At 26.4% G+C, this 11,724-nt stretch overlaps 1 protein-coding gene across 1 annotated transcript; it reads right to left on the reverse strand.

Annotated features, from left to right (window-relative positions):
- Positions 1-341: 341 nt before the first annotated feature.
- Positions 342-9,044, reverse strand: LOC145839163 (kin of IRRE-like protein 1). The gene is made up of 12 exons (XM_082946772.1): positions 9,017-9,044; positions 7,845-8,045; positions 7,445-7,612; positions 6,985-7,116; positions 6,536-6,733; positions 6,218-6,335; positions 4,780-4,934; positions 3,560-3,771; positions 2,732-2,981; positions 2,200-2,366; positions 1,804-1,975; positions 342-727 (listed from the first exon to the last, which is right to left on the reverse strand). The coding sequence occupies exons 1-12, from the start codon at positions 9,042-9,044 to the stop codon at positions 342-344; spliced, it is 2,187 nt and encodes a 728-aa protein (XP_082802898.1).
- Positions 9,045-11,724: the final 2,680 nt, after the last annotated feature.

Consider the following 11,724-nt stretch of genomic DNA (forward strand, 5'->3'; position numbering starts at 1 on the left):
AACTCTCTAATGTACATATAGCCTAATTTTTAAAAATAAAATAAAAATCTCGAAAAGCTGTTTGGTAAATCTTAAAACTACATCTTTACACTGAAACTTACACCGAAACTTACCATTATAAACCAAAGTAATATTTAATAAGTAAGCAAGTAGATTATTTGAACTTTATTTTTTGATAAGTTTTAAATTTTATATAAATCCAACTTTAGACATTTCAGACTTTTAGTGCAACTTTTTACAACGAAATGACAAAAACAAAAGCAGCAAATAAATGTAATTTCAATTTGGCACCGAAAAATTCTCCAGCAACTCGAAAAATCCCCATGACAACAACTACGTCATCAAACCCTCGTCGTCATGCGGGGTCGCGATTTCGTCGTGACGTCACTAAGCGCTTCCATCGAAAGCTGGTGTCTTAGCAACGCGTGCTTGTAGGCGCTTTCGTCGGGATGCGGGTATCGGGAAGTTGTTGGGGCGTAATGGACATCTTGTGGGGCCCCTTGGAACGGCGACACCGCGTGTTGAGACCTGCCGAACATTGTGGCGGTGCTGCTCTTGTAGTCATGATGACGGGGAGATTGGACCACGTCCGATCTGGAGTCGTACACTTGGTGGTTATCGAAGGGAACGACGGGTTGGTAACCCCCTTGGTAACCTTGGTGACCGGAAACGAGTCTTTGTTGCGTCATCAACATGTTGGGGTCGTGTTGTTGAATAGGGTAATAACCTAAAGAGGTATGATTTAGATAAGTTAAGGAGCTGACATCTTATCAGATCAAAAACTAAATCTTCATTTGTTTTATTTAAAAGCCTTATAAGCATTTTATCTTAATAATTATTAATGATTAACTTGAAAATAATATAAAGTTTGGATGAAACAAACAAAAAAAATCGTTTTATAAAATTAGCAGATACAAATTAGTTGAAACAAAAAAAAAGCTTAACAATTAATAGTTTGGTTATATCAAATGGTACTAAATTAAGTGATATTTACTATTTAGCAAATAAAACTAGTTTGAATTTATCAAAGTATTTAACATTTAATTTTTAACTCTTAAAACTAAAAAAAACTTATAACTTAAAGAAAGATATTAATAACTTTAAAACTCTTAGAACTTTACAACTGTCGCGACTAAGTACTTACATAGTACTCTTAAAAGTACTTGAATAAAATTTTCATATTATTAAGTGCTTTAACAAATATTACATAACACTATGATAAAATTAGTGCGTCTTTTAAAACTAAATAATATTTTAATTTTTTATTTTTGCCCAAAAATATGATAAAAGTTTTTAGTTTAAATTATAAACAACTTTAAAATCATCATTGTAAAGTTTGCTAAAAATAGAAAAAAATTACTTGGCAAAATGGTTTATTTTTAAAGAACAAAGCATAATATCTGACTACTTTTTTAATGCATTTAGTTTGATAAATTGGCACTTAATTTTATAGTTAAAGTCATAAAAAGGTAGCATCTATTGTTTTTAAGGTATAATAAATATTAAACGTTTTTGTTTAAAAGTTTCATTTTGTTTACGAAACACATTGCTTTTACTGCAAAAATAAACACTTTAAAAATATTTATGTAAAATACAGTTTATAAATGCTTCTATAATTAGATAAAATGAATTTGTTTTAGTTACGACATAATAAAGCTTAAAATAGAGGATTTTCTGGTTTAGAGTGTTTACTTAACGATATAAGTACTGGTAAACTTTTTAAGATCAGAATTTAAAAAACAAAAAGTTAAACAACAAAAAAAGATTGCAACTTATAAAGCTTAAATATTTTGTTTTAACTACCTTCGGTAATATAACCTTCATCGTTCCCAGGACTCTCAGATTTTTGGATCTTAACTGATTCCGTGGAATTTCTTGATCTCTGATCTTCAGTAGATCTTCTCGATGAATATTCTGAACTCTTCGGGTTTGTTGATTGATCATCACTTTCTAATGAATCTTTAACTGGGACTTTCTGAGAAAGATACATTAAAATCTGAGTCATTTGTTTTATTAATGACATTTAAAACTTTACTAAAGTCAAAAACATTAAAAAAAATTAACTAACATATTTTAAGTTAAAACATTTTAAGTCATAATGTTTGTAAATCTAGTAAATTAGTCAAAAACTTAAAGTTTTAAAACCTTATTGAAAAGAAAGTCCCATTCTTACTTATTGTAGTATTTCTATAAACTCACTACAAAGGAACCATTTGTAGAAAATTTTGAAAACCTTTGATTTTCATGATCCCCCTGTTGAGATCTTTTTCGTTTGCAACGAATAACTAAACAAATAACTGCAACAAGAATGAACAATCCTCCTAAACAAGAGCAAAGAATTACAACAAACTCATTTGATGGTGAACCTGTTGAATTAATATTATTTTTATTAGTCTATTTGTTTATGTATTTAAAAGTAGCTTTTGCTTTGTAATTAATATCTTATAGACTAACATATATAAAATTAAAATACAAGTTTAAAGTTATTTCAAGTTTCCATCATAAATATTTTGTTGTATATATGTTACCAGTGTACAAAACTTAAGTTTGTTTTTCATCTTTTTAAAATCGTTCAGAAACATTTTTATACCAACATGAATTACGAACAAAAATTGTTTCGAATGAGATTAACAAAAAGTTTTATAAACTATCATCAGCTAAATAATTTTACAAGAGCTTGACTAGCTTAAATGTTTGTTTTTTGTGTAAGCAAAGTTTATCAGAAACTTACTTTCTTTTATTGTGATATTCAAGCTTGCAGTCCCATATTCGTTTGAAACTTGACATTGATATCCCTTCACAACTTCATCTAAATCACTTTTATTTAAATCATATATAACTAGTTTTCCTATGTTGTTTTTTCTATCAAATATGGTTTCGTATTTAACTTTCTTGTTAACCAAATACTTTTCATTGCCTACTAACTTGTACGACATTGAAATTATTTCAGTTTGGTTTGAGGTTTTAGTCCAGTACCACTCCTTAAAAGATAGTTTAAGTTATAAATGTGAGCAGTTATTATTGTTTGTTACTCTTTAAACAAACTAAACATAACTTGAAATGTTTTATGAAGTTTAAAACACGTTTTTAACTACAGAAAAGCATTTTTTAAGTTCATATCTGTTTGCACTTTTTTTCTAAGTACCTACCACGGAATTTATTTTTGAAGTAGTTGAATATTCGCATTGAACTTCTGCTTTGGTATTTAATTGAAAACTTTGAATTTTGTTTTTATTGTCAATGATTGGAGGTCCTTTTACTTCTAATTTTACCACTTTTTCAACTGACCCGACCTTTATAAGTTATTATTTAGGTCCAACTATTATAAAAAACAAAACTGTTTCGCATTTGAAAGACTACTTTTATGTTGACTACCTTTTATAAATAGTACTTTTAAATACTTTTATGTTTAAAAAAATAACAGCAAATTTAATATTACTCGTTATTTCAAAGACAAAAAGTTCTATTAAATTTCAATGTTGTTCAAAAACTTTTGTGATAAACCATGTATGAAACAGAGTATTCACTCATAAATGTTGCTAAAATTTCAATTACATACCCTGTTAGTGACGCGGCACTTGTACGATCCAGATTGGTCCAAAGTAGCCTCAACAACTTCAAACGTCTTCTCATTGGTCAATATTTCGTGATCACTCATCCGTATCCACGTCACTCGAGTGTCATCTAAATTGGATTCGTACGAGCAGGTTAAACTTGCAGAACTTCCAACTTTCACTGTTACGTCATCGATCGGTTTTATTGTTGGTGGTCCTGAAATTGATTTTAATTAATTATATTAAAATAATCAAACATGCAGATATATTATTTGTAGTTGTTTAACATTTTTATTAAAAATGAATACTAAACACCTTTTTTTACGGTTTTAATTAATATAATTTTTAGTTTGTAGTTAGTACGGTTAAATTTAATTCTAGATAACTTAAATGATTTGAAAAAAAAAATAAAATTTTACAATTCACACCTGTAAAATTTACAAGTTTCCACTTAACTTGCATGCATTACAAACAAGTTTAATCCTAAAATTTTAATGCACAAAAGGGCATTTTCCTATGATAAAATCAGCAACAAAAAAGCTATAAGTCATGCATAAACCTTTAAAAGTATGTAAGTGTTTATACTGCTTTATATTAAAATGTTGATAAAATACTGCTTTACGTAGAAAAAAAGGTTTATAAGTAAAAAGCAATAAGTTGTTCAAACGTTTTTAACATCTTTATCTTAGAACGTATTACTTAAAGTATAAATTCAAAAATAAAAAACGTTATGTAGAGATAGGATTTAAGTCGAAACGCCTCAGTAATGCTGAGTTAAGTACAGTATAAATACAAAATTTCGTGATGTTACAGTCGGCTTAAATTCGGACGATATCATCAAAAAATATTTACCAACGAAAATTGAAAACAATTTGCTGTTTGTATTAGCAGGGACGAAAATCTACAGAGAGTTATTTTCTTTCACGTATGTATTTTCGGCCGATTCAAGCAATTAAACTTTTTTTCAGCGCCGTTGTGAACTTTTGAACGCGTTTTAATGTATTTTGGCTCGTTTAAATAGTTTTTTTTAATATGATTAGTCTATTTAAATCTGATTTAAGCAAAGTTAATATGTATTGAATTGTTATTACCCGCATATTAAAAAAAAACAATTTTTAGTTTTTATAAATATTTCATGTTATATCTAATTCGTTTTTAATTGCTCATTGTTCTTACAACTTTATTTTTTTTACAAACTATTAAATATTTTCTAAATAAAACTTACGTCTCATAAGTAAAGTTTTAGTTGATTTAATCGAACATCCGGCTTCGTTGCAAGCATCACAAGATATATTTGTACCATCATAACTACTATTTATTGATGTTATTCCGTACCTCTTCGAATAAACTCGCGTCACTATTTCATCATTCTCATACCATCTGAATTAATTTTATCACATCATAGTTTTTCAAACATATTTACGTTATAAAAAATTATTACAACCTTAATATGTTTAGCTAAAACTATTCTTTGATTCTAGTAAGTATAGGTGCATATATAAAGTATAAAATATAAAATTGCAATCAAAAAAGAAAAAAAACGTTGATACATTTTTACATTTTACTAACACAATTGTTACTTAACTTGTATAAAGATAATTAAATCTTTAACAAGGAAGTATAATTCGAAATTCAAAAAAATTATAATCACACTTAATATTTACTATATTAATACGGTCTCAGGCACTTGAGAAACATAAAATAAGCTCTAAAATAGTTACGTCATGTTGTTTAAACAATACACGGTGAATAATGTGCTTGTAATTACGTGATTTTTATGATGAAATTTAATAAATATTTCATGAAACGGGAGGCAGATATTTCACGCGAGTGTTTTAATGTCATGCTAGATAAATGACTGCTGAAATATGTTCGAAACAAAGGAGTTTAAACTTTTTATTGGCTTTTAGAACCTTATACAGCATGAAAAATACTGCTTTAATGTTTTTTACGGTTGTTAGTCTGACTTTTTTAGTTTTTGAAAAAAACTTGTTCTGTTAAAAAGTAGATTATACAAAAGTAGCACGTCACTATGTGAAAACATTCAAGTACTTGTAGTAGGTTACTTTTCTATTAGTTTTTACTTGTATCGGAAAATTTGATAACAACACAATTGACACTACGACCTTCTAAACAACGACCAATTATTTCAAAAATGTTTAAAAAATATAACTTTTTATTAAATCAACACTTTTTTTGTTTGAATAATACTTTTATATCATTGTTTTATGTTTAAAGCTATACTTTTATACTTTAAAAAATTTAAAGTTACGTTTAATTATTTATGAGTACATCATTGCCTTTTATTTAATTATAGCTATTGTTATTGTTTATCAAAAATAGCAAACATTTTAAATGTTGTTTATCTATATTTTAAGAAATGTTTAGAAGGTTAAACAAGTGTTTTACATGTTTATTGTTTTTTACAGACATGAATACTTTTTTTATAAAACTGAAATACCGTTTTTGAGTTTCAAACATTTTAAATGTTGTTTATTTATACTTTAAGAAATATTTAGAAGGTTAAACAAGTGCTTTACATGTTTATTGTTTTCTACAGACATGAATACTTTTTTTTTTAACTGAAATACCTTTTTTGAGTTTAGAAAGCTTTTACTGACTACTAAAGTCTGCACTGCTAAATATGAAAACAAAATATCAACCTATAGTTAGTAATTGGAACATCATTATCAGTTGTTGCATTGCATAAAAAGTAAACGTCCAAACCATTTGCAAACACCGGACCATTATAATCTACTACCATATCTACTATTGGCTTAGCTGAAAAAAAATAGTACTTTTGTATAACAAAATGATAATTTGTTTAAGTAAATGGTTAGTATTTTGTATTAAATATTTAATTTACAAGTAAAACTAAATCTGATCTTTTTACAGAAACGAGAGTCATAATTTATGTAAAAAACTAAACAAAATATACCTTTAACTATTAAAATAAAGTATAAGATTTATAATCAACGTACCAATGACTTTTATTTTTATTGTTTTTTTCTTCACAATATTGTCACCTTCTAATTGTTTTGAAGGTTCAACTTGACATGTGAACATTTTGTCATTCAGATCTTCAGTTACATCAAGCTTCAAATTACTTTCTGTATTCCACAATCCTTCAGATGTCAGTTTGTGACCAAGTTTTACCGAACTTGTGACTGGTACTCCATCTAAAAAGTATTATAGCTTTTTGTAGTAAAGTTAAAATTGTGTTAACTTTGTATTTAGTTAAACACTTCAATAGAAGTATTATAAAACATTAATGTTAAAAAAACACTGGACAACTGTTTTTAGAAAAAAGTAATATAACTTTTATTGTAAATTAGGTTTGTAAATTATTTAGGATGTTATCTATCTATAATAAAAAATACTTCATTTTACCAGTTAGGGGCTTTTTTTTATACACAATACACAAACTTACCATCAAACCAGGTAACTTTAGGTTGTGGGAACCCATTTATACCTGAACATTTTATAGCAGCTTCTGTCCCTTTGACCAGTTTGTAAACCAAATTGTCTTCCATGTTTTTAATTATGGGACCAGATGGGTAAGCTGAATAAAAAATTGTAAACCTGAGTTTCGTATCGTCTGTTTAGACTATTCATAAACATTTAATTTTTGCATAGTTGATTTTTAAATTGAATTTGACAGCTATTGTCTTATAGTTAAGAATATATAGAAGAAAACACTAAACTTTTTTTTGTAGTTTTAAAATGCTACTAATAAAATGTTTTAAATAATTTCAATAAGCTTTTACAGGATGTAAAAACTGTCTAACCAGGTTATCAGTTTGAAGTATTAGCAAATTTTGTTACAAGTTTAGATAAGGTATAAAATTTGATAATGTTTGTAAATTCTGATTCAAAAAAAAGGTTCCTACCAAGTACATCAATTTCAGCAGAGTTTGATCTTATTGGTACGGCTTCTCCATTCTTTATAAATGTGGTCTGACATTCATACTTTCCTGCGTCTTTCAAATTAGCTTCTTGTATTGTTACGTCATAAACTCCTTTCTTACGATCTCCTAGCATCTTGTACCTCGGGTAGTCTAAGTAAAAAGTATGATGTTTAAGTTACAATTGTTCAACCTCATTCTACCATAAAATTATTAGTTTTTTTAGTAAAAACACGACAAGACTTGAAATTAGATTTTAGTCAAACTAATGTTTCGAACAAAGAACAAAAGTACAACAAAAAAAACTATTTATATTCTTATGTTCTTTGTTTTTTCTTTATTCTTTGTTCTGATTCTTTGTTTAGAAATAAACTAGTAAACATACTTTTGAAATAGTTCGTTCCAGGTCTTACATCACCAAGAATAAACTCGTTTTTCTCCCAATCTATTTTAGTATTGCTAGGTAGGTTTTCAATTCTACAAGGAATAGTGACACTACTCCCTAACATGACACTTTTTGCAACTGGATGATGAGTGATTGAAACGTCGTTACTGCATTTGACTGTAGCCACGATTGACAAAAGTACTGCAAGTTTTTGAGCAATTTTAGATTTAATAATGATGATTATTAGTTTGAACTTTGAACGTTTAACTAATTACACAGCGCGAAAGTTTTTTACAAGCTTTTCTAAAAAAATCTACATATTTTACTAGTACAGCATTTAAAGTTTTAATTAAAACTCCTGTAACTTTACTTGTTCTTAATCTGATATTGAAAATTTACCAACTGATACCAATTTATTTCAACTTTTACCCAGTAAATTTAGTAACTTAAATTTCAATGAATTTAAACGTTTTTGTCATAAAACAAAATGTTTAGATTTTGTTGTGAATAGTTAAAAAGTAAATAAAACACAATATTCTTATACAAAGAACAATAAAAAGGTCACAAACCTTTTTTTTAAGTTTAATCATGCACTATATTATGTGGCATGTAAAAAAAAACTATATATTTTACGCGTATAAATTATTCAATACAAAACAAAACTTGATACTGTAAATTTTGTTTCAATTTAATTCATGCATACATTTTACGCCTTTTGTACAAAACTAATGCAAAAGTAAATAGTATAAGTATTGAAATTGGAATTAAATTTTTCAAACTTGTAAGAATGTTTTCAAGTTTAACACACTGAAATGACCTTACTGTAAGTAAAAGTAAAAACATAAGACAAGTTAGCAAAAATCTTTTTTTTTTGTTTTTATAAAATCAAATGAATGTAAACTGTTTTGTTTTTCATACCACTTAATTTATTACCTAAGTTTCTTTTAGCTTTTTGCATTAAACTTTATTTTATCTTAAATATTAAAAAAATAATAATTCTAAGGAAGGAATAAAAAATAAACAATTAGAAAACTCATTTTTGGTTTTACAAAATCTCATTAAAGATGCTTATCAGTAAATTAAAAAAGACTCGATTGCTTTATGAACTTTTTTAATTTAAACTTCAAGGACAGTATTCTTTATTAAGAATTACAATATTGAGCAGTACTTACTTGTCCAAAGAACTATATTCGCTTTCATCATAAACTTCAAATCAGTATTGGTAAAGTTTTATTTTCAGTAACTAACTAAATTTTCTGAAAACGAAAATAAAGTATTTAATTTATTTTACAATTTTTGTTTAACTTTTAAAGATTTTTTTTTAATCTAAAAATAGTTTCAGCATTTTTACAATCATTAAAGATTTTTTTAAATTAAAAAAAAAACTTTAGGTAAGTTTATTCTTATATAAAAAAAAGTGTTTAACTATGAGCTTTATAATGTTATATCGATAACAAAATTCTAAAACATTTAAAGCATACTTGCAAAATCAGTTATACGCTAAATGTGTTTAAGTCGCAAAAATAAATACTGCTAAATTGCTTTTTTTTTTAGTTTCAAAAGATCAGCGTAATCAACAAAATTAGTCTAAAAGCTCGCAGCATTGAGAATGCGCTTAAAAGCAGTTTTATGAGCTTTTAACCACAATTGCTTCCCTGAGATAATCTACATAACGAGCTTGACTGTCAAACTTTCGAAAAAAAATAACTTCCTGAATATTTTCAAATGTGTATATGTTTAAATATTCTGTTAGATGTATAATTCAAGTGGTAAATACTTTTTTTTTGGTTTTTCATCAGTTTTATAGTTCGCATAGTTTAAATACTTTAAAAATTGGTAATTAAATGTAAAATCTTTGATTATGAAATTAATAATAAAGTTTAATGTTGCACATTTAAAGCTCTTCATGTGATTAATATAAGTTTTTTGAATTTAAGGTAATAAAAAAGCTTATTTCGTAACACACAAAACTAACTAAATATTTTCAATTAGTATAAGACAAATTTGTAGAAAGTAATATGTTGTGCTATGTTATATAAAAGTATTATGCTGTTATAATCAAAATAAAAAAGAATTAATATTGTAGATATATATAAAACTAAAGAAATAAAGTCTAGATAATGAATGATGACTTCGATTCATTTTCGAAAAAAAAATGTTAAGCTAAATTTCAGAAAGCAGATCTATACAAAGTTTATTAAGAAAAACTAGATAATGAATTAATTTATAACAAAATTTTTCGATTCATTTTCGAAAAAAAAATATTAAGGTAAATTTCAAGTAGTACTCAAAAGCTGATCTGTTGTTTACACAACAATAAATGCTTAATTAAGTGTAAGTTTATTCACCCATAAAATAAGAAATCAATTCAAAAAACTCTCTAACAAGAAATAAAATCCTGTTAAATTTTTTAAAGTTTGTTTAACTTGTCAACAACTTTACTTTATAATAACAACAAAAATAACTCCAACGAGTAGACAAAAGTATAAAGTTCTTTTAATTCATTTTTGTTTGTTATAAATACCACTTTGAATCTCTGAATTAAAAAAGATTGTGTAAACAGTACATTGTTGCTCTTACTATAAACAACGGAGCATTATTACATCATAAAACGTGAGAAACCAAAACAATAATGTCGAGGTAATTGACTTTTCTCGAACTTTTATTAATTTTTTACCCCCTTTTAAAACGGAGTACAAATATATTGGCGCCTACAGGGTTAAAAAGGCACGAATGAAAACAAAACTGGGATTAAAGTTAATCCAACTTGTCATTAAGACTATTCAGTGTAAAACTCTACAACTGTAATAAAGACAGAACATTTTCAATGAATCTCCAAGGTACGAGTTGAAAAATTTACCAAAATTTAGACACTTAAATTAAACTTGTGCCCTTGTGAGCAAACTTTTCAAGCGTGAAATGATACATTTCAAACTCTTACTGTGAAATTGATTCCAAAAATGACATGCTTGGAGCATAAATTTTCCAATTATATATTGTTCAAAAATAGAAAAGAGCTATTATTTAAAAGCTTTGAAATAGTAGTATAGTCGTATTGGTTCAGCAAAAAAACTTTCACATTTTACAGAGTATTTTTGTAAAATAGCAACTTTTGTACTTATTAGTATTTATGTAAAATTAAACTTTCGATATAAGTAAATAATTTCGAACGTGGATTAGCATGTCGTTAATTATGACGATCACTTCTAAAAATAAACTTTCTTTAACTATGGTTTTAACATCAATTGTGTTCAATAAACCAGCTGCTTTAAATGATATTTGTTTACGTTTTTTTTTTTGTGAAAAACTTTATTCTAAATTCAACGCAAAGAAAAAGTTGTTTTTTACGAATATTAAAAAAAAAAAACCTTTTTTGCTGATATAAAAAGCTTCAAAATAGCATACTTCTATACTTAAAAAAAAAAAAGCTATCTTACAAAGAATAATCCAAAAAAGTTTTTTTGTAAATGACTTCTTTTTAACCACAACAAAATGCTTAAAAGTTTAAGTAAAGTTTTATAAAACAATTAATTAAGATGCTACTTGACTTTAAGTTGATTACTTATTTCAAAACGTTTTTTTAGTCACGAGCTACAATTTTTATTATTGTTTTATAAGTTTCTTTTTTTAAAGCTGATAAAAAGCAGAGTTTAATACATCGAGTTTATAAAGTTCAACAAATAAATAATTTTGCATTTAACTGACCAACCTTTAGGCAAAAATAAGTTACTGTAATATAAAAAACCTAGCCATTTCCTTTTACTAAAAAAAAACAATCGAAAGGAAGTTTTTGAAAAATGTTGCAATGCACAACAATAAGCAACGAAAATATGTATCAAGCTACAAAAAAAATAACACAGATGGCTGCTAAAACAAGAAA

The sequence above is a fragment of the Thalia democratica genome, chromosome 6 (genome assembly GCF_965202585.1).
Source record: "Thalia democratica chromosome 6, ktThaDemo2.hap1.1, whole genome shotgun sequence".
In the NCBI taxonomy this organism is placed as follows: domain Eukaryota; kingdom Metazoa; phylum Chordata; class Thaliacea; order Salpida; family Salpidae; genus Thalia; species Thalia democratica.